Source organism: Falco punctatus, assembly GCF_963210335.1.
Source record: "Falco punctatus genome assembly, chromosome: 6".
Classification (NCBI taxonomy): Eukaryota; Metazoa; Chordata; class Aves; order Falconiformes; family Falconidae; genus Falco; species Falco punctatus.
In genome coordinates this window covers 41321425-41343138 of record NC_137585.1, presented here as the reverse complement: position 1 = coordinate 41343138, position 21714 = coordinate 41321425, and the positions used below count along the sequence as shown (strand labels likewise).

General features: G+C 36.6%; 1 protein-coding gene across 1 annotated transcript in view; it reads right to left on the bottom strand.

Annotated features, from left to right (window-relative positions):
- Positions 1 to 774: 774 nt before the first annotated feature.
- ALX1 (ALX homeobox 1) overlaps positions 775 to 21714 on the bottom strand; it is a 47849-nt gene continuing 26909 nt past the window's right edge. The window contains exon 4 of the mRNA XM_080394215.1: positions 775 to 19882. Within this exon, the coding sequence (XP_080250341.1) occupies positions 19562 to 19882 (321 nt within the window). The 3' untranslated portion in view covers positions 775 to 19561. The remainder of the gene's footprint in view (positions 19883 to 21714) is intronic.

The following is a 21714-nucleotide window of genomic DNA, read 5'->3' as shown; positions in this document are numbered from 1 at the left end:
CCTCTGCAGAGGTGATTTCATAAGCACACCATTTAGAAGTCAGATTTTCAATACATCTCAAAGTTTTAAACTTGCATACTGCATCTCAGGTGCTCCTTCCAAAAAGGAAAATCATGGATAGCAATTTTAATAGAAGAATATAAAATCAAAAGAAATTCAGCACTCAGAGAAGGTAAGTGTAAATTAGAGATGAACAAGTGCTACAATATTGTCTAGTCTCTACCAAACAACCTGAGCCTGTTCTAGCTCAAGCTAAGAATCCTGGACTTCTAAATCTAACTCTAAGAGCTTCAACTTAATTCCAGGATGCTAACAAATATGTTCATTTTCACAGAGGAAGTGTTTGAACAAAATCTTCTATCAAGATAAGACTAACTAAAAACAATAACAATAAAATTATTATACAGTCACATAAATAAGTTTTTTAAAAAATCTAGAATGTGGCTTTATAATCTGCCATTTACCCTGTTGTGTTCTTACCTCAGAATAAATATGGGGTAGTATTTTGAGAGGAAAAGCCTGCATACAAGCCGACAAAGCTGGTAGGCTTTACACTGCTGGTGTGAACCATACATTACAAAGTAACCTTAAGAGGTACCTGTAAGGAAAAAAAGTAGCGGGAAAAAAATCAAATTTTTTAACAACCAAGTCAATTTAGAGAAACAAACTACATTTACATCAGAGAAATACTTACATTGTGTGACCATAGTGTTTTTTATCTAATACCAAAAGCTCAAAAGCCGGATTAATTCTATCATCAAACTGTAGCTCGCAAGTTGTTAGCTCTGAACTCCAGCACTTCAAATAATGATAGCTAGTTGTTTCACTGCTGAGCAATAAATGTGTGGTCATACCTTGAAGAACTGTTTCAGTGGGCATGGCAAATGGTTGGTGCATCATCTAAGTTAAGTGGTGAAATGCAATCCATGTTCTGTAAATGTTACAGAAAAGTTAGTGGGATTTGAAAAAAGTTCCAATCAAAAAGGAAAGAGGTAGTATATATTTCATAACATTCAAAGAAAGCCCACCCATAAAAGAAGAAGCAACTACAAAGCTGATTGAACTATAAATCTGCAACTATTAACACCACAATGAATTTTGGGGTTTGAGAGCAAATCATGCTAAGTAGAGGAGAAATGCAAAACCTTCTGCATTTGGTCTGTGGAAAACAATGTAAACATGCTAGGATAGTAGAGGTGACACAGAACAAGAATAAACGTATTAGGAATTGGGAGAGGTTTTTCTTTGATTTCATCTAAATCAGGATTTAACCTTCTCTGTTCTGCGTATATCTTCTATCTCCATTAAGAAGCACTGAAAACTTAAGGGCACTCTATTCCATATTCTTGTATTTAAGACTTTTAAAAATTGTTTTTAGGGTGTAATAGAAGAATAAATCTATGGACTACTTACTATCTGGCACTAGCCTATATAAGTACTTAGAAAATCTCTTCTTAAAAAAAGAAAGTAACCCCGAAGCAGAACATGCCTACATTTTCCTGAAGTTTACTTACAAATATGAAGTTTAAATTGCTTTTGTCCCCACTTCTTTATGTCAGTTTCTATATACAATTTCAGAATCCTTCTAAACTTTGGGGAAGTCCTGAACTAGATCCAAACCTTGGCTACTCTACGATTTAAAATGTAACAGAAATGTGTGCGTTTGTCTAATAGTATGGAAACGGTTCAACATGATTTAAGTACACATGCCACTTGAATTTATTACCCAGAAAAAACCTTCCTTTAAGCCTACCCCACATTGCCAGCTTTCAGCCAATTTACCAGCAGGGGTTTTTATTTATATTTTCAATAAATCATTGTTTTCTGCTAGCAGTTCTGCAATAAGCACTACTCATTTTTTCTGTTACATATATCTGGGAAACAAAAATATGAAATTACATGAAGATAGTCACTAAAGAATGAAGCACTAGGTGCCTTTCCCAGCACTGCTAGCTGGGCATGCCACTTGCCATGGTAATGGATCAGAGACAGAGCTGTGGAATTATCTGGGGTTCTGTTAGCTGCAACCAATGTGAACTCTGAAAGTACAGATCTCACCAGCATTTCCTTTGATTCCAGGCAGCTTTGTAGACAGCTAGTCTCAGAGTGAACCACCTTGGACAATTTTGATTTACTCTCTGCCAAAGGTATTTTTCTTCATATGGATTTGATCCTATGGAGCCATTCTTTTTTTTTTTTTTTTTCTTTTTTTTTCCCTCTTTTGGTGTTGCTTTCACATTTTAGGTTTGTTTAATGAGAAGATATTTTACAAAGATGGAAAGAAGCAGAAAACTCTTGTTCCCATCTCTCCATCCTACTTACCTTTCTTTAGTGAACTTTTTTCTCCTATCCAGTCTTTTTCCTTGTTTCTTCTGATCCTGCATAACAGTTATTAACTAGATTTTTGCTTTTACCTAAAGTCCTTATTTAAGAAGAAAAAAAGTAGGAAAAGAAATCTTTGACCAATGATTTACTGTCCAAGCCACTATCATCTCCCTTATCTCTCTCCACATATATTGCTCATTTTACCCAATCAAATTACAAAAGTTGCATTTGATTTCCCCTGTTCCAGCTGAGTTGTACTTAATACATACACTTGAGAAAAAATATTGTTTCCAAGTTATTAATGCTGCTTCTGATCATCTGAGCGCAGCTTGGGGCCTGCCTGTCTATGACATAAATTAAAATAGTCTGAAGATCTGTGTGCAACTGACAGTAGTAACCTTAAATAACTTCCTCCACTGTTGTTGCAAAGGAGAGACAGCCTCCTTGATCAGCTTTGTATTGACTAGAGAGCTAGAGAGTCACCTTACTTCAAAAGTGAGGCACCAACTTTAAGATTCTAGTAAATCACTGGAGCAGTTGAAAGGAGGTGTATGAAAAATCATGCTTGCAGTTTTTCTCAAGTTGTACTTACTATAAATATTGTTACACATGTATGCTACTCAATATATGCATCTGACTCAGTTTCATGGAGGAAAACCTTAGTACTTTGCTAGTAAGGTCTAGATTGGTTGGTCTAGATTCACCATTTACAATATTCTCACAGCATATGTCATATACTATATGACTGATACTCAACTACAACTAAAATGTTTTCTGTGTAGGCACATTTATTTTCCTTGAAGCAGACAGAGATCCTGTTTCTCCCACTTCACTTGATTAAACTGAGATGTCTGGGCACAGAAATCAGGGGAAAAAAAGCATTAGAAGACCTAAGAGTATATACCGTTTTGGCATAAGGCAACATTTATTTCTGAGAACAAGGAACTGTTATTCCTGACCCAGAGCTGGAGCCCTAGCCTCTTGTCTGCTCTGTGTCTTCTAAACTTGGTTTTATTAGCATTTTTTTTTAACCTTTGACTAGTTTCCCCTAGCTGGGAAATTGAAGAAATATAAACAAAGACAGACTGGATAAGCAAATGTATAGTTATAATGCACAGTTCTAAGTTTTTAATCTACATACATAAGGTTATTTCACCTGTCCTTAGGTGAGGTGGTAGTTTTTGTGAGACCTCCTCTTCTGCAAGACACTGACAAAAGAAGTGTATGTTATTGTTTATGCAAATTCCAAGAGGTAAGGAATCATAAAATGAATCTAGCAGAGTAATAGTGTCATGTTCATTATTGCAAGAGTCAAAGCACAGGATCAAAGGCTCAGGAAAAAACAAAGTTTGACAAAAAAGAATCAGTTGGGAGTAAGGGTCACAGTCAAACAGGAACAAAAGAATAAAGAGCAGAAGAAAACATCTGCAAGCCTTGCTTGGGGGAGGGGGGGGGAGATGGAGGGATGGGGGTGGAGAAGGAAGTAGGAAGAGGGAGGAACCTTTCCACATACTTGCCCTCAGAGGTTTGCATGTATTTGTGCAGTCCACATTGTTTGAACCTGATTTATAAAATAGTTGCATTTCAGAGATAATGTACATCACAGATGACCTCTCCAGGGGGGTTTCCCTTCCCCTTTAGGGACAGCGGGAGGAGAACTTTCTTGCCACAGAATGTAAAGACTTTTAGGAGCTTTAACCACATAACTCCCATAACTTTTGTGAGATATGTTACAAATGTAGAGACTGGGTCATGTAATTTGTTAAAAAATATAGTCTCCCTATTTCCTTCCAGGTTCTCATCTTAAACTTTACGTGTGGCTCCACTAAATAGCAGGGGCAGCACTATGAAAGAAAGAGCCAGAGGAGGCGAATTCATGTAGGGTGAGTAGAACCACACTTGCTCTGGCTCCTGGCAGAGACTCAGAGTAATGAGTCCCAGCCTGGGCAGCAACCAAGCACTTAGACAGAGACAGCATAGAATTCACCTTATATTTGTCCTTACTGCCCATAGTCATTTTGGGATAGGCTGCAGTAAGCCACTGCAAACCTAGGAAGGCTTTAATTTACACCAGTAGTGACTCTTGCAATCACCTTTCATTCCTGTGCCTTAAAGCCAGAAATATATATGTACCTTCTGCAAAGTAAGCCAGCGGTAAGGCCTTAATAAAACCATTAATTTCCCAAAGTGTTCACAAAAACTGAGTTCAGATAGCCAAGGCCAGCTTTCCTAGACTTCCTTTACAGCCAATGAGGTGAAAAATACTGGTTAGGAGTTTCCTTTAATATCTGAGGAGACTATCACTTTCTATTAATACAGAAGTTTCCTGAGCAGAAATATTCCTTTATACCACTATAGAATATTGCTGCTTCCTTATCTTGTCATGCTTATTTCCTGCAGAACAGGTTAGCAGTAGTAGATTGGTACATCTCCATGGACTAGTCATTACAGGAGTTGGAAAGTATCATATAACTCACTTTTTATCCTTTGCACTTTAGGAATGCATCAGGAAAACATCCTTTACATGTGCTTTCACAAATGAGTGTTAGAATATACAGAAAATGTTTAACAGGTAGAAATAGGGTAAACAATAGCACCCACAAAAGGGATAGTTCTTATTACTCCCTCTTGCATGACTGTTACGGTTTTACAGTGCATGTTTTGCTCCTTATAATATTTACTTGGCTATTTTTTTTATTCACCTACTCCTGAGGTAATGCTACTATTTGTGGCTAATGGGATGTTTAAAGAAGTGCAGTCTACTCATCAAAGACCTGCTTCTGCAGTATTCTTATCTTCTTCACCCCTGTAAAGTTTTGGAGACGTTTAATTTGTCACTGTGTGAGTCCTTTCACTGTGAATACTCATAACTGCTGTCAATGATTTCCAATATACTGCAAAGGAAAAAGAGCAAAATTGGGAGATGGTCTTTCTAAGATGTGACATTAAGCTCAAAATAAGAAACCTTTTCTTCAAACTCTGACTCAGACTATTAAAACCTCTTTTCCATCCAGCTCACCATAAATAGGTATTAGATGTGGTCACTAAGTAAACTAGAGTCACTAAACTTCCCTATAAAATCAATGGGAATTCTTGCAAAGTAGGACTGGTGAACTGTTTTGAGAAACAATGTTAAAATGTTTCACAATGGGAAGGACTGCCAAGTGGAACAAATTTATTGTGGGCAGTGGCAGATTTTTAATAACTTGAGATCTTCAGACTGATGACTGAAGAACATGTCTTAGCCAGACCCAGTATGTTGGGACCCAGAACCAGTTTGGTTATTGTGGTGGGCTAAGGTCGGCTAAGGGTCAAACCCCCATCCAGCTGCTCAGTCACTCCCCACCCCAGCATGAGAGGGGGAGAAAACAGGCTTAGAAAGCTTGCAGGTCAAGATAAAGACAGAGAGATTACTTACCAATTATTGTGATGGGCAAAATTACCTCACCTTGGGGAAAATTAATTAGGTTTTTTACCAGTTAAAATAGAGCGGTGCAGTGAGACAAAGACAAACATTAAAACAACTTTCTTCCCCCCTTCCCCAGGCACAGCTTTGCCCCTTCACCCCCAGCTCCTCTACTCACCCTGACAGCGGCACAGGGGGATGGGGAAGTGATGGTCAATATGTAATAGTCCCTCTCTGCCACTCCTTCCCTACCACACTTCTACCCTGCTCCAGCATGGACTCTCCCCACGAGCTTTAGTTCCTTCAGGAAATAACCATTCTGCCACAAGTCCTGCACAGGCTGCAATGGATGCCTGCTCTGCTGCCTGGTTCCACCTCCACCTCTTCCTCCTCTTCCTCTGATCTTGTTCCCTCCACTGTTTCTCATTCTTTTTGTTACCTCCTCTTCTCCCTGTCCAGCAGCATTGACTTTTCTTCAATGCTTTCTCAGAGGTGCCGCCAGCTTCCCTGATGGGCCCAGCCATGTCCTGCAATGCACCTGGCACAGGGCAGCCCTGTCTTCTCCCACAGAGGCCTCGCCTGTAGCCTCCCACTGCCAGCACCTTGGTGTCTACACACAACATGGTTGTCCACAAGGGAAGGGGGTAATATCCAGCAACTGGTACTAGAGCTGGAGCATGAGCTCTATGACATTAAAATTCTAAGTTAATCATACACACCAAGCGTTCTCATCTAAGCAAGTGCCAACTACTGATCGGCCACGGTTTGCACCCAATGCTTGTAATTGCTTACACCATTTATCTGTAGCTTCTCTGAAATGTGGAAAATAAAAACCATATTTTTATGGAAGACAAAGTCAGAAATTAAGATTAGTTTCTAAAACTGGATACAAATCCCACTTTAAGGCTTGTAAATATTGCAGATCATGTGGTTTTGACTGATCAACACTTTAATATAAATATCACCTATCTCAGAAAAGCCACATAGTTTCAATTTCTGCATTTTAATGTCATTCGCAAAACTTTCTGCAAAGAATTTGACATACTGTTTAAAATATATTAGAGAAATTTAAACATAAATATTTTATGACAGATAAAATATTTGCCTGTATATTTGGAATATATCAACAACATATTGTGTTATGCTGTCTTTGAATATTGAAATATGAAAAAGCAGCCTGGATGTCCTTAATCATGGTAACACTGTTTTATAAATATGGTAATAAATATTAAAACCTATGTAATGCACATATGGAAGATGTAAAGTTTTTGAGAGACACAGGGTCATTTCTGCTCTGCAAATCATGAACCTTAAGAGACACACCACTTAAAAGAGACAAAAGGGAGAAGAATTTGGGAGCAGGGTCAACATTTTATGATAGACCCACATAGGAGCTGTGGAAGATTTAGGTGTCTAGCTGCCAATTTATATGCCTAAATCTAAAGGTTACAACTCCAGCACCCCATCTAAGATGAAACCTAACCCAAGGGGTACCTGTGTCTTTGACTTTCAAGTATTCTAGGTGTGGGAGAAGCCTGTTCTGGGCATGTCCTTAAAGGCCACCTTCTCCCTAGGTTTCAGGAACACAAAGCATAGCTCACAGCTAAAACTTTCAGGATCTGCAAAATTCTTTGCAAAAGGTGGATCTGAATTTTCAGAGTATGTGAAAACCTCACACAGGTGGGTTTATTACTGGGCTCTGGTTTTTATGAGATAAGGCTCAGCTCCTTCTTCTATTTGAAAAACTATAATAATTTTTACCCAAACACTATGCTTGGAACAAGCAATTGGGTATTTTAGGGAAAGGTGTCCTTCTATTACCCTCTGTTGAAATCATAAGCTTAAAAAATCACCATGCAAGCGGGGAAATGAAGGAAAATATGAGTAAAACTGACTTTTTTTTATCATCTAGTAGGCTCTCATTTGAAAAGTTTTCCATCCTCTTCCAGCAATATTTGCCAGGTTCATGAATTAAGTATTTATGGGAGTAAAACTGGACTCCTGTCTTGAAAAATTTCATGTAGCAGAATTCACTTTGACGGTCTTGAGCTGAATAATAGCTCCATCATATCTCCTAATGATTTTTTCAGTCTTAAAGAATGATTCCTCTGCTTGAGACGTTAGTTTAAGTTTTCTACCAGGAGCTGGAAAGCCACTTCTCAGCTCCTATGATCCAGGCAAAGTAAAACCCATTGGGTAAATTCTTAGGGAAGAACAAATATAAGTCAAGTATACAGATTATGATTTCCAATTCTACCTTTAAAACCCTTATTTGTATTATTAATTAGAAAGGTGGGAGGACAATACAGTTTTATGGATCTGTAGCATAAGGCAGGAGAAATGCGATGGCCAGCATCTTTACTTAAAAATGCCCAAAAAAGGAAAATGATACATCATGGCTATTAAAACTAACAGGAAATCTGTTGTGTTCTGTGACATATGCAAAATCAATCGGTTCTATATGAATACAATATTAAAAAACAAATAAATCACCCAGCAGCATATAGTCCGTATAGTTCTTCCCTTTCAACTAATCTCTCCATATTCAGTATATGAACTTGTTCCACATGTTTGTTAGCCAAAGAGAAAGTTGCATGTAAAGGATCTCCTCAGGAGATATTTATGCAGTGATGAAGAAATCAAGTATTTTTTTTCTCATGCCGCTGGAATTTTTCTCATGCAGCTGGAACTTTGCAGAAAGACAACTGGTAAAGAACTAACCAGATCCAGGCAGGTGCCCATTGCTTGTTACTCATTGAGTGAGCAAAAATTTATAACTTATGGTTAATTTGTTTCTACCATGATTTTCCTACTACCAATATATTTGCAACATGAGTATGGTGCTAGTAAAAGCTAGAAGCTGACAGCATTTTTGTAGTAAACACTGAATGGAAGAAGTCTTTGAGTATGAATCACATATGAAAGAGCATCAGCAAAACCAAATAATGCACACACTTATGTGGAAAAATATGTTGGCCAGTACATGGAAACTGTATTAAGCCTGCAAGCAGAAAAAGGGACTAGGCTAATGAGGAGTGATGTGGCTAAAAAAGAAAATGGACTCTGTATGGTGATGAAGTGTACTAGTTTATAACAGTTAGGTTCCTGAATAGATGGAAGATATCCACTAGGAAGCAAATATAGAATCTTTATTCAGAATGAGAATTAAAAGTGAAGAAACTGAGAGGATGCATAAATCTGGTGACCTACAAAAATTATTTTGCATAGTTGTTTGTGCCAATCATTCTGCATAAAATTATTTTCTGCTTTGAGGTGTCACAAGCTGAACATTCAGGAAAACTAATGGCATTAGACCATTTTTGTATGAATCCATAGCATCCTACAAAACCAAGGAAGACAATTTAAAAGAACTCATTTTTGAGTCAGCCAAATATTGCATGGGAAGACTCCAATACTCTATCAGGGCTAAATAAAAGGAGTATATAAGTTTCCCCACAATAACTTTGCAAACATCAGTGAAACAGAGACAATAGGTAACAGCCAGCTTGCTTATTAACAAAATAAAAGCACAGATGTGTAAAGCCCTGAAGAGTTACAATAAACTTGATTTTGTTTTGACATACTACGGAAATGTAACAGAACTATTTTATATAAAAACAAAGAGCTCTAAACTTAAACTGTAAAATACCAGCTACACTTTATATATGCATATTAGATGCCAAAGGGGAATGGAGGTGGAGAAGTTAAAAATAAATAAAATGTCTTCTGTAGCAAGCTATTGCAGTTTATAGAATTCTTGCCTCTGACAACTTCCCAGGGTCCCTCAGCTGAATACTGACACACCAAAAAAATGAAAATAGCACCTTTTTATCCTAGGCTATAGTTTCCAGCAGAATCAATAAAGCTGAAGGACAACAGAAATGTGATTGCCCCATTAATCCACTGCCAAATTTAGCACAGCAATCATCTCTACAAACATCCTAATGAATTTTCAGGCAAAACAAAACTGTGACAGTTGATTTCAGGATGAATTAGTGCTTTTAAAGAAATTTTGAGACATAGTAGAATATCTTTCACTAAGTATCACCCATCTTGAATGTTTCCTGCCTGGTGCAAAAGAGGAGAGAGGGACAGATTTGTTTTTGTTTCATTTAAGACAGATAATAAACCATGTTTTCTTCTTTAAAAAAAAAAAAAAAAAAAGATTAATTTCTTCCCAGGGTAATAAAAATTTTCTGTGAACTCTGATCTTGCTCTTAAAGAGTGTAAACAGATGCGTACTTACAAAAAATGTGAGTCAAGATAAATAAGTTACATCTTACACATCAGGACTCAGTGAATTGTTCTTTGCTACAGTTTTCTCCTTTTTCAGTAACTTGTATATTTTAATTGTAAGTATACTGGGTCCAGGGCCCAAGATCCTGAGTCCATTCTTCCTTACACACCTGGAAATCAGAGTGGAGATGTGACTACAAAATGAGGGAAAATAACATCAGAACTGGGTCCCTCATCTCTGTATTTGACTCAGAAACACCCAGCAAACACTGAGAGAGAGGTGCATGAATAATGAATAATAGCTGTAAGAAGCAGGCAAGTGGCCTTTCCTCTTTTCTCAGCCAAATAGCAGAAGACCTTTAGAACCTGACCTACTGAAGAATAAGGCGTAAATCTGCTAAGCAGCTATGAATGTATGCAATATAGTGCCTTCTAAGGACTTGGGAAATTCTTTTCATTGTTCTGACCTCAAGAGGGTCAGCATTGTTATCTCCTGGCAATGAAACATAGTTGAGACTGTTGTTTTGTTTTTTGAACATTAAAGACCTTCTGTGACGAAGCAGGCAAGACTTGGACAGCATAGATTTCTCCTGACCTAAAATATGTATTGAGATCTTGGCTATTCACATAAGACTCATAAATGATAGAGGCTCCATGTCTTCTGAAAGCTTTGGGAAATTTAATGGCTTGAAAGACTCCACATACGGTCTATTAAAGCTTCTAAATATTAGAAGAAAGAGTTCCTTCTCACAGTCATCAACCCTAACTATGATTTCTAAAACAGTATCAACAAAACCTGCAGTAAAACATTATCACTGTGCACAGGCTTACTACTCTAGACTTTGAGGTATGTAGTAACTTCACCTCTTTTGTTTGGATAGATGCCATAGGAAAAGCGAGTCTAAGAGACCAGTGAATATTTTGGTCATTTGCCTTCCACAAATGCTCCACGATTCCCTTTCTGGAGACAGAGAGGAGATTATAACACTATTGGCTCTGCTGGCACAACTAAGGTTGATCCAGAGGGGGATGTATGTTCTAGAAGTTACAGTAAAAGCTTTTTTGTCAGTATGTAGCTTATACATCTAGTGAGCCTTTCCTCCACTTTGCCATGAAGCTGATTGCCATGGTATTGCCATGGGTTGGCATATAGTCTTCCTTTCCCACACAACAGGATTGTCTTTGAGCCACTGAAAATCCTTTTTTATTTTGCCTTTCTTACGATTATTGGACAGGACAAAAAGATACAGGTCATTGTGCTTTTGTAACCACTGAAACGCTGCTCCCACTTAAAAAGCACGTGTGGTACAGGCTTGGGAGAGGAAGAGTTAAAATTCCTACCTGCAGTTTAACTATCCTATTAAAAGAAGAAAAGCTACCAGCAGAAATGGGAGCACTGGCTGGTCTAAACAACTTCATAGCAAGTCATTGACTCTTCATATTCTTTTTCCAATACTGGAAATAAAATAGGAACACAATGAATTGATTTTGTTATCCTGCTAGTGTTCTGATAGGTAGATGCCATCCAATTTCATACTGGACACTATCTTCCATATAGGTGTTGCTTATACAAACAACATTATAATAATGGCAAATTAAAGTATAAATTTGTGCTCTGATAAATATGCTAAATATCAAATGGAGTTCTAATTTGGGTAGTGATCAGCAACTTTTGCCAAGAACAAGATAGCAAGGTGGGTGGACATATTTCTATGCAGCCTCTAGGGAGGGAAGTAACCCTATGCTATCCCACTCTTTCTAGATACATCTGTGATATCTCTCAGCACCCTATATTTCAGGAAGTCAGCCTGTTTGTGAAGTTATTGTAAGGTAGCAGCGGGCATAAGTAAAACACTGCTAATATAGTACTTGGCCAAAAGTAGCCTCCCCTGTAGGAGTTTGTTTATAAATTGCTTTGGTCCACTTGACAAGGTCAAATCCATTCTCTTAATGATGAATCTCATCTGTTCTGGTGCAGAAAGAAATGTTTTCTTTCACTTCTACGTGTGGTAAGAGCTCATTCATCTCTGTATGTTCTAAAGGGAAATCTAGCTACATCAGAGAGAGAAGGAGTATTCAGAGGGCAACTGATGGCCAGGAAGATATATTGAATTCACTTTCCTGGGACAGACATTCAAATGGTAACAAGTGATAGAAAACAGCTCTATATTTCAGCATGATGTGTGTTCTCTCTCTTATGATTAAACCCCCTGTGGGCCATCTGCATTTAATGGGTTAGAACTACTTTGTAGCTGCAGTTTTTTCCTTCCATGGCTCTTATTTATTTGAGAGGAGACCAAACTGCACTCTTAAAGTGCAGCATGTAGGAAACACTGCCAAAAGAATGAGAATGAAAAGGCAAATTTATGGGCCAGTGTTGTTTTAAGCATTTAGCAGTATAAATAGGAAGTGTAGATAAATGTAGACATATAAGTGACTTTCTGTTTATCTCAGTTACGCTATTTGCCTAAATTTCAGAAAAGAATTAGCCCAATTAGTTGATACAAGGGTTAATGCTCTGCCTCTGGACTAGCAATTTAGCATATGCATAGAACTGTTTTCAGACTAAAACTAACACTCCTCCTTAGAACAGGTTTCTATAAAAAGAAAAAACATTGCTCAGTCCATCTTTGTCTCTCTGATTCTTTAAAAAAAAAAAAATCAGACACAAATATGGAAACTATTGTAGTAAATTAGGTGTAAAACACTGATTTAATAAAATGCAGTGTTTTAAAACTAACAGAATGGACTACCTAAGAAAAAAACATTCATATAAACCAAGCAATTTTGTTCTAGGACAATTTGATTTAGCATTGTAAATCTATTCTATATTTATTCGGGATCATATTCTGCTCGCAAATGAAGTCATTGGCAAGATTCCCATTAACTTCAATTGGAATTTGATCATAAGGAGATTTTTGAGTAGAGTTAAGGAAATTTCATCCCTCTTTGCCAACACTGAGTTTTCTGGCTCTAAATATTCAATAAACTCCCAGCCAATGAGTGTATTTTACTCTTTTCTCTTTATATATACTAAAGCATTTGCTAAATAATACTCATTAACTCAGATCTCTGTTCCAGATTTTTTTCTAAAAGGCTTCCAAAATCATTCAGTGTTTTATTTACCCTATGTGTTTGAGTGATATCTGACAGATTTTTCCATATGTAAATGTGCATTTCATTATATGTTAAAATCATACTTAGCACTCTAGAAGCTGAGTTGTTCCCTTCTTATCACTTAGGAAAAAAAATGCAATGAACATGTTTTATATTGTCATTTTCACAATTAAAGATCTCCGTTGTTTTCCATTTTTAGTGATTAAAACAAAACCATTTGAGTAAATACAACTAGTTAAATACAGTCTTATAAGGATTCAGATACTTCTGGCCCTCTTTAAAGATATTGTTTTATGAAGTTTTCATTTTAACTATACTCTTGTCTTTCTCAGAAAGACAAAAATATTATGAAAGTGTTAACTAAGACCTTATTCCACCTACAAGCAGTTTGTTAATGAGACTGGATTTAACATTAAAAGAAGAAAAAAAAAGATTTTCCTGATTTTAACAAAAGAAGTCTTTAAGTCTCTTAGTCATTCCTCTCCATATGAATAAACTGCTATTCATATATGCACAGAGGAATTTTGGGGACAAGAACCTAAACTTTTGCATCTACTGGATTATAGCAGAAGACTTTGCCCAGCTGTAACGACAGTGGGATTATACTAAACTGTGTTTAGTACACATATGGATATTCTCACAGGAGTACAAGGCAGGGAGGATCAAGCCTATTACAATTATTTTTCATAATTAAAGGATGCAGAAACCATCATTGCCTCAGCTTCTGAAAGATGCAGTGGCCAGCTGTTAGTTACAGAGGGTTGCTGTAGTTAGAGCCAGAGCGTGGAAAAGCACTCATGTAACAGGCTCTTGTGAGCCATTAAGTTCTACCGTATAAGCCAATCAGAAAGCACGATTTTAGTCCTGATGTTATAACCTACAGTTTTCCAAATGATGCTTTTCATTGTAAAAGCATCATTTACTTTAACCAGTACTATTGCCTATACATTGATCTATTTATTAGTCTAGTCTACTGCTTATTCCTATGAGAATAATCACTGTAATGAAGGTAGACAGCATGAGCTAAGTTGAAGTTTTGAGCTATTGAGTGTGAGGCCTCAAATATCTCTTATTCTTTGAGAAGATAATGGATTTGGAAGAGTCACCTATTTGGGTGTTGTTGGTTTTTTTAATATATTGAAAAATCAATGATATCTCATGTGTGAACTGCATTTGAACAAGCAGATTTGGTGAGGTGTTATGTATTTTTTTATATTGTTATTTAAATAGAGTAAAAAATAACTAGAAGAAACAAACCAATATCTCAAATACATCCTATGTGAGAGTGTTGTGTTATGTTCTCTTTCGCATGCCAAAGCTGTACGAGGTTTAGTGAGTTTGTGGTGCAAAAGAGAACTACAGGAATATGGTAGAGTCACTGGCCCAACCATCAGCATGCTTTAATGTTCTGCCCTCGTGCTGCCTTAAAAATGCAGGGAAAGAAAACCTGGAATTCATGATTAGAGATGCTTCTGCCCAAAAGTACTCTTATATTTCCCAAAAAGTTTTTATTGGCAGTGATAGTCATACACCTACCAGCTCTGCCTCTTCAAGACTTATTTTTGTGGGGTTTTATACCCTTCTTTAAACCCATATTGTTCTTGCAGATGGAGATAGGAGAGGTAGCAATAAAATAAATCTTATGTTCACAGGTCCTCATGAGACTTAGATGGGGGAATTTAGAAAAGAGAGGGAAGGGAGGGCTGCACTGGGTTTAGTTTTCTTTCTTACTAAAGCACTGCACCCTGACTCTCCTCCCAGATTATTCTTCCATTCTCAGTCATCATACCACCACACTTACTGCACACTCCTTCTCTCATACCCACACCTCACAATCAGTGTTTGCCCAGCCTGCTGCATATTTTACACAACTTATATCTAAAATATGTTCTTTCAACTACCACAACTTTACATTCTGGATGTTTACTTAATAAGTTGGCTTATACCACCAATATTTCATATAATTCACCCATGTACCACAGCTGTTTTGTGTTGCACTGGAAACACAAATCAGTTGTAAGCCTAGTTAAACTAGATATATACTTCAGCTTCTTTGGGCTACTCAAAAGTGGTATAAAATAAATGGGTCCCAATCTTTGGATAACTCACTATGTCTCACTATCATTCTGATGTGAGCCAAATGTAAAAAGATCACTGTAGAGGGATAAGAAGGGTGTATTCTGTAGATGAGTGGGCCACTTGTTAATTGGGTATGAAAGTGCTGGGGGAAAAAAAGGTGCCTTGTCACAGGAAAAACTTCCCCTGGTTTTTAGAACTTTAGCAGTATAAGTGTTTTAAATGAGTTCTAACTCTGATTAGCCTGATTTCTAAATATCTCTGATATTTAGAAATTTGTTAATAAAATATTAATTTCTTTGTGTCATTTTGAAAACACTATATTTTATTCTTTGCAAACAAAATGAATTACTTCTATCATGCTAAAGTATCTCAGTATTAAATGACAATATTGGTCATATTTGTTAAATTATATACTTCAGGACCTTACCATGAAGTTCACAGTCAAAAAAAATGCCTTTAACATATTGAACTGGATTTTTTCAACACCTGAAAGTGTAAAATATTATGACAGTAAAGAAGTGAAGTGAGAAATAAAGTTCATTTCAGCTTATTCTCAGCAACAAAAGATGCCTTCATTGCTATGTTCCTGTGGTATGTAACACTACTGATTAAACTGTAGGTAGAAATCAGTTTTGTCAAACTTTTCTGACCATCTTTATGGTAAGGAGACTGAGTCTTTAGCTGCTAAATGCAGTGTTGTCCATCACTCACACGAGTCTTAAATCTTAAAAAGTACTTATAATTTTCATAGATAAATTTATATCTGTTCAAGAATTTGTTCAAATACAGGCTTAACATTTTCAAATTGTTGATGAATCAATCACTGGAAAAAAAACAACGCAGTGCTATGTCATCACAAATTCTTTACAGCAATAATTACAACAATATTTCACTTTCTCTTTTAACAGGATAGGGATTCTTTGCCCAGAAGTTCTATAAATTTACTTCTCAGCATTGCATGGTGATCACATATCTCAAACATTAGTTAAGGTACTTGGCAGCAAGGCTATGTAAATCACCTCTTTTTGTTTTTAGTGCATTTGCCACATGTTGAAGAAGCAGCAAAAAGATTAGTTGCTCATGCTAAGAAATCATTGAGTGGATAAAATCAAAGCACAAGAACACAAGTCCTGTCAAATGCGGGAGCATAGTCCAGTGGAAAATAAAATAATATACTTTTAATAGAAACTTACTCAAACTATTTACATATACTGAAATACGTTTTTTCTAGAATTTTCTTATTAAAAAATAACCCTACAAATAGCCCTGTTGGCTCTATTTCACTTTTTGTGGAATAAGGAGCTACTCATCTTGTTTAAAAAACCTGAGCCTGGCCTTAAGCCAGCATGGGCCAGATTCTGCCATCCTTACCAGAGCTGAATAGTACCTACCTTAAGCTGGGCCTGATTATGAACCAATTACTCATGTTGTGCTGAGCGGCTCTATGCATGAATGGGGCCATTGTGAATAAACATTTACAAGTGATTCACAATTTGGCCTATGTGAGTAGTCCCACTCACATCAATGCGTCTACTCATGGCGTAAAGCACTACTAAATAAAAGTGGCAGAATGTGACCCTGTTGTAGTACTTGACATCTAACATGAAGATACTTTTTCATTAGCTAAATGAAACACTGCAACCAACAGACTATCATTCATTCTTTGAAACGAGGCTGATGCAAGAGCACGACAAGCTTAATGCAGGCCTGCAACTCATCACACCTCAGGTTTAATGAAGGCTTGAATACCTGTTTGTCTAATGCATAAAGTTATGCTAGCAACATGCAACAAATAATTTCCATTGCTAAAATTGAGGATGAAGAATTAATTATAATTGTGTCCCTTTCACTTAATTAAAATCAGCAGGAAGGTGACATAGTATTTTATTTTCCACTTTGATTTTGGAGGCTTCGGGCATCTAAAAATATTGTAATGTTTTGAAAATAGATATTTATTCTCCCCAAGTACTCTGTCACTGCAATAAATTCCTAGGAATTCTTTAATTTTACTCTTGACATAAAAAGCCTTATAAAAATGAACTTTTTCTGGATTTCACAAGACGATGATAGAGAATTCTGCTATCAAAATAAGTAAGTAAATTGTAAGAGAGGTAACAATAAAATTGGCTTGAAGTTTACCAGCTAAGTTCTTGCTTCTTTATCCACTAATGATACTCTAATAAAAATGATCCAGTTTTCACTTTGACATGTTCTAAATTCTATACCTTAAAAATAATTATGTCAAAACTATGGAAAAAAAATTGTAAAAAAGATTATGTCAAAAAAAATAAAAGAAAAAAGAGAAACACACTTTGGAACTGGAGATCACTGACCTGCTTAAAAAAACCCTTGTATTTCCACCAATTCCATCCTTCTTTCTGCATGCGGCACAAGTGTCTATATAAAATTAGTATCTTTACCTGTACTAATAGAATTATTCTTTTGCTTTGAATCATAAAGTTCATTTTGCTACTGTCTAAACAGATCATAAAAAAGGAAAAGATAAATTCTAGCCAGAATACTGTTTCCCAGTTCCTCAGGCCAAAGTAGAAGTTAATTTTTGGAAGGAGAATAAAACTAGGAAACCACAAATTGGAGTATACGTATGTGTTAAACTCTGAGTTTATTACTAGTGGCAGATAGCACAACCTTCCTTTCAATCATTTGTGTAAGAATCTGCTGTAAAATTCCCATTTTCAGATGATCTTAATGGTTTCAAAGTTAAGTTTGTTTATTCCACTGGAAGATTACAGAATGGACCCATCTCCTATCCTTGTTTTCAAGTTTAGCCTCATGAGTGGGAGCAGAGACAATGTGGGGGTTCCTGTGAGTTTCTGCAAGTACTGATAGTTCTGCAGTTGCTGTGATGAAATGTGCTTCCCTGATCTTCCCTTCTCCCCCCACCCGCCCTCCATTCCTAACTAATGGCCAAAGAGAAAAGCAAGAAAGAGCAGGAGGTGCCCAGAGAGTCGTATCCTGTTCTAATCACAGCCATGCAAGTCCTTCTTTATTTCAATTAATTTACTTTGCCTTTATGAACCTGAGAGACTGTTGCTTTCAAAGAGGCTGACATTTCACTCATCTGAAGGAGCTTGGAATGTGACAGGGGAAAGGGAGGAGAAGTAAATCAAAGCAGATAGCAATTCTCCAGATGTAAAGTATTTTTCTTCTCCTCTATTTTTTTTTCCACCAGAAATGTCAGAAAGTCTGCTGACATTTTAATTCCTTTGTGATAGACTGGGAGCTGAGAGCCAAATCCTGCTGCCACTGCAGTCGAAGATTTTTCCTATTGACTTTAAAGGGAGCAAACCAGTCTTAGACTGAAAAAAAAAAAAAAAAAACTAACCCAAAACAAATAAGCAAAGTATCAACAAACTGTAACTAAAACTAAACTAAATGTGCTCTTAGAACATCTTGAGATCAGTTACAGACTGAAACTGGCAAGCCTTGTCAAAGTTTCCTCTTTTCAATTTGAAAAAAAACTAAAACTGACTAGTTTGGAAGTAACACTGCTGTTGTGGGTTTTTTCTAAATCTGGGTTCTGTAGAAAGTGTCTCAGTACTATTCCATGATCTCTTCTAGTCACCTCAGTTTCAAGATACTCTATCTGCAACCTTGAAGATTTTATTTAAACACTAGTTGACTTCCATAATCTGTGCACATCTTCTTCGAAAACTCTGTTATACACTGTGACCCTCCTTTTAGTGGTATGTTTGGAAAAAAATCTCATCTTTAAATAGGAATACACTCAGGCACATAAAATAAAGGAGTACCTTCTATTCTCATTACATTAGTTGTGCATTGATATAACTCCAACAAGGTCAACATGCATTTAGCAAAACAGCAGAACTGGCTCAGAACAGCAGCACAGTGCTGAGAGAGTTAGGTCTAGAAGTTCCACCTACAACATAAGCGATCATATATTTGCTTCTCTGCATGGTGTGCTTAGAGATTTACTTCAAGGTTTTAGTATAATAAATTTATTTTCCTTCACAGAGTTGTTCCCTTATGAAGTATTCAATTGTAAAACATTAATTAAAGGACTGCTAAAAACCAATGAAGTAGACATACTTGCTTAATAGTTTTATTCTTTCTTGCAGATTCTATAATCATATTTCATCAACTGGTACAACAAAACATATTTATATATAAAATCCAAGACAAAGAGGGCTTGTTGAGCTTGATGCATGGTAAATCTATTTGGTTTATTCTTGTTTTATTGTTAAATATTATATTGCATTTGTTTAAGCAGGTATTGTGTATATTGTGATTTCTAGCATTCCACACACAGCAGCTTATTGTTGTGTCATTTAAATATGAGAAATAAAAATGTTTTCAGCTTGCTATTTAAAAAAAAAAAAAAAAAAACCAAGGAAATTAAGAAAGGGTATGGCTGTATTACATGGCCCAGGAAATATTGGCAGCATGCTCTTTGGCTTTCATCCGTAGAACTGCAATGCTGGAGGACCTCCTTTCAAACTCCGGCTTGGTTTCAAAAGCATGTCCATTGGTTGCCCCAGAAAGTAAAGAGTCAGTGAAAAAATTATTGAGGGGCACGTGGCTGAACTGATTCTGGTGGTTTGAAAAGCCTGTGTAGCCAGAATCTGTCCGGGGTGAATGGGAATAAGGTGTCATACAGGAGGACGTATCTCGTGGCAGCATGCAGGAGGTAACCACAGAACCACTAGCCGCGTTCCCTGCCCACAGATTGTTCTGAATCTGGAACATATAAAATGAATAAGATTAAATTTAGAAAGTTCTTCTTTTGTTTTCTGCAATGCTTGGTTTGCTTAACACATCCATCATTAGTTCTCCTCTAAAACAAGCAACAAGTACTTAACTAGTTCTCCGCAATCATATTAGAAAATACCATGAAGACATTACATGAGTCAAAATATTGGATAATTCACGTAAGAGCAAGGGCTACCGAATCATATTCCTTGCTCTGTCATCCATTTGCTCTGTGGCTCTATCCTTGGCGTTTAACTATTGAACCTCAGGATGCCATCAGCCCAGCCAGTCAGTAAAATTAGTGGAAGCAAACAAATGACTTCAAAGAAAATATGTCATAGTTGATTTCACCATCAAAGCTTCTCCTCATCAGAATTCTTCCTTAGTGCAGTGGTAGGAAACAGTATAAAAGGGTGAACAAAACAAACCAGGATTTCTCAAGCAACAAAGCCCAACAAAGATTTGCAAAATTAAATACTGAGAATCCTTGCGTAATTACTTTAAAACAAATTAATCCATAAAATACAGGCACGGTTGATAAAAATTCAAGAGTTTTTCCTAAAGTTGTTTCAAAGATGGTTTTAAGATAAAAATCATTTTCATGATGTTTTTATACAAAATTATACTTGAGGGCATTTCTGTTTCAGCTCTCTCAGCTTTAACTGGCTACGCTGTGCATCCCTGGAAACGCTGCATGACAGACTAGGGCACAAACTTTGTGGTTACCAGCAATGTCTGCTGAAGATCTGGAGGAACCACGTATTCAAGCTTTGATGTATAATGCCTTCTTTACTTAGCAATCACTTAAAGCTTCATTCTGAGCCTCAGGCCTTCTACTATTTTCTATGCATAGATGCTACTTATGGATAGGTATTTTTCACTTATTTGTTGCTAGATGAACAGATAGTAAGAATTAGCAAGGCCTAGCACAAGTCAGCTTCTGTCATTGTTTCAAACTGTGCATTCTTTCATTCCTCCTCTATTCACTGTGCTTGAATCAAACTTCACACTCAGCAGCTGTCCTGTCTTTTTAAACTCTCCACTCCGTATGTCTCTGTCGGTACTACATGGATGTAATTTCTGACATACTCTAACAGTCATTTCTCACTTGTAGTCACCATTATAAAATGTACAGCTCTGTATTTCTTCTCCACTTTTACTTATATCTCTTTCCTGAGTACTGATTTTTTTAAATGTACAAATATCATGACACAAGACATTTTTAGCCCTCATTCATAGTACAGAACTTCTCAGCCAGTAACTATATACTTTTATGTTTTACCTCGCTAAAATTGTCTTCATCCTAAAAATCTGTTGTCTGTTCAGTGTATCAATTCTCTGATGCACTGGGATTGAGCCCACATGTCTTTGTTCTCTGCTGTACATTGAAGTAATTGCAATTACTCTTCAGTTAGCACTGTAAAGTGAATTTCCACTTCAAACTTAATTTTGTCTTCACGTTCCAAACCCATAGACAAAGGAATTTTGGCTTTCAGATATGTAGGTTATCACTTTAGCTGAGTGATTTTTTTCTGCCAAAGTAAGGTCAGGGGAAGTAATGAATTATGAAAGACACACACATACACAGAGAATGAAAACATATTTCTACTGCTGAGTTGTTTTTTTTCCCATTGCCCTATTACTTTCCAACAACACATACCCACCAAACCACCAGCAAGCTAGAGATAAATTATGGTTCACTGAACTTATCTAGCTGAGATCTAGTGCAGATAGCAAGGATGAGATAGTGTCTTATTTTAAAAGTTAGTATTTTGAACAGTTGTATTAGCAGCGGTCATCAGGAGCTTGCAAACTAATAT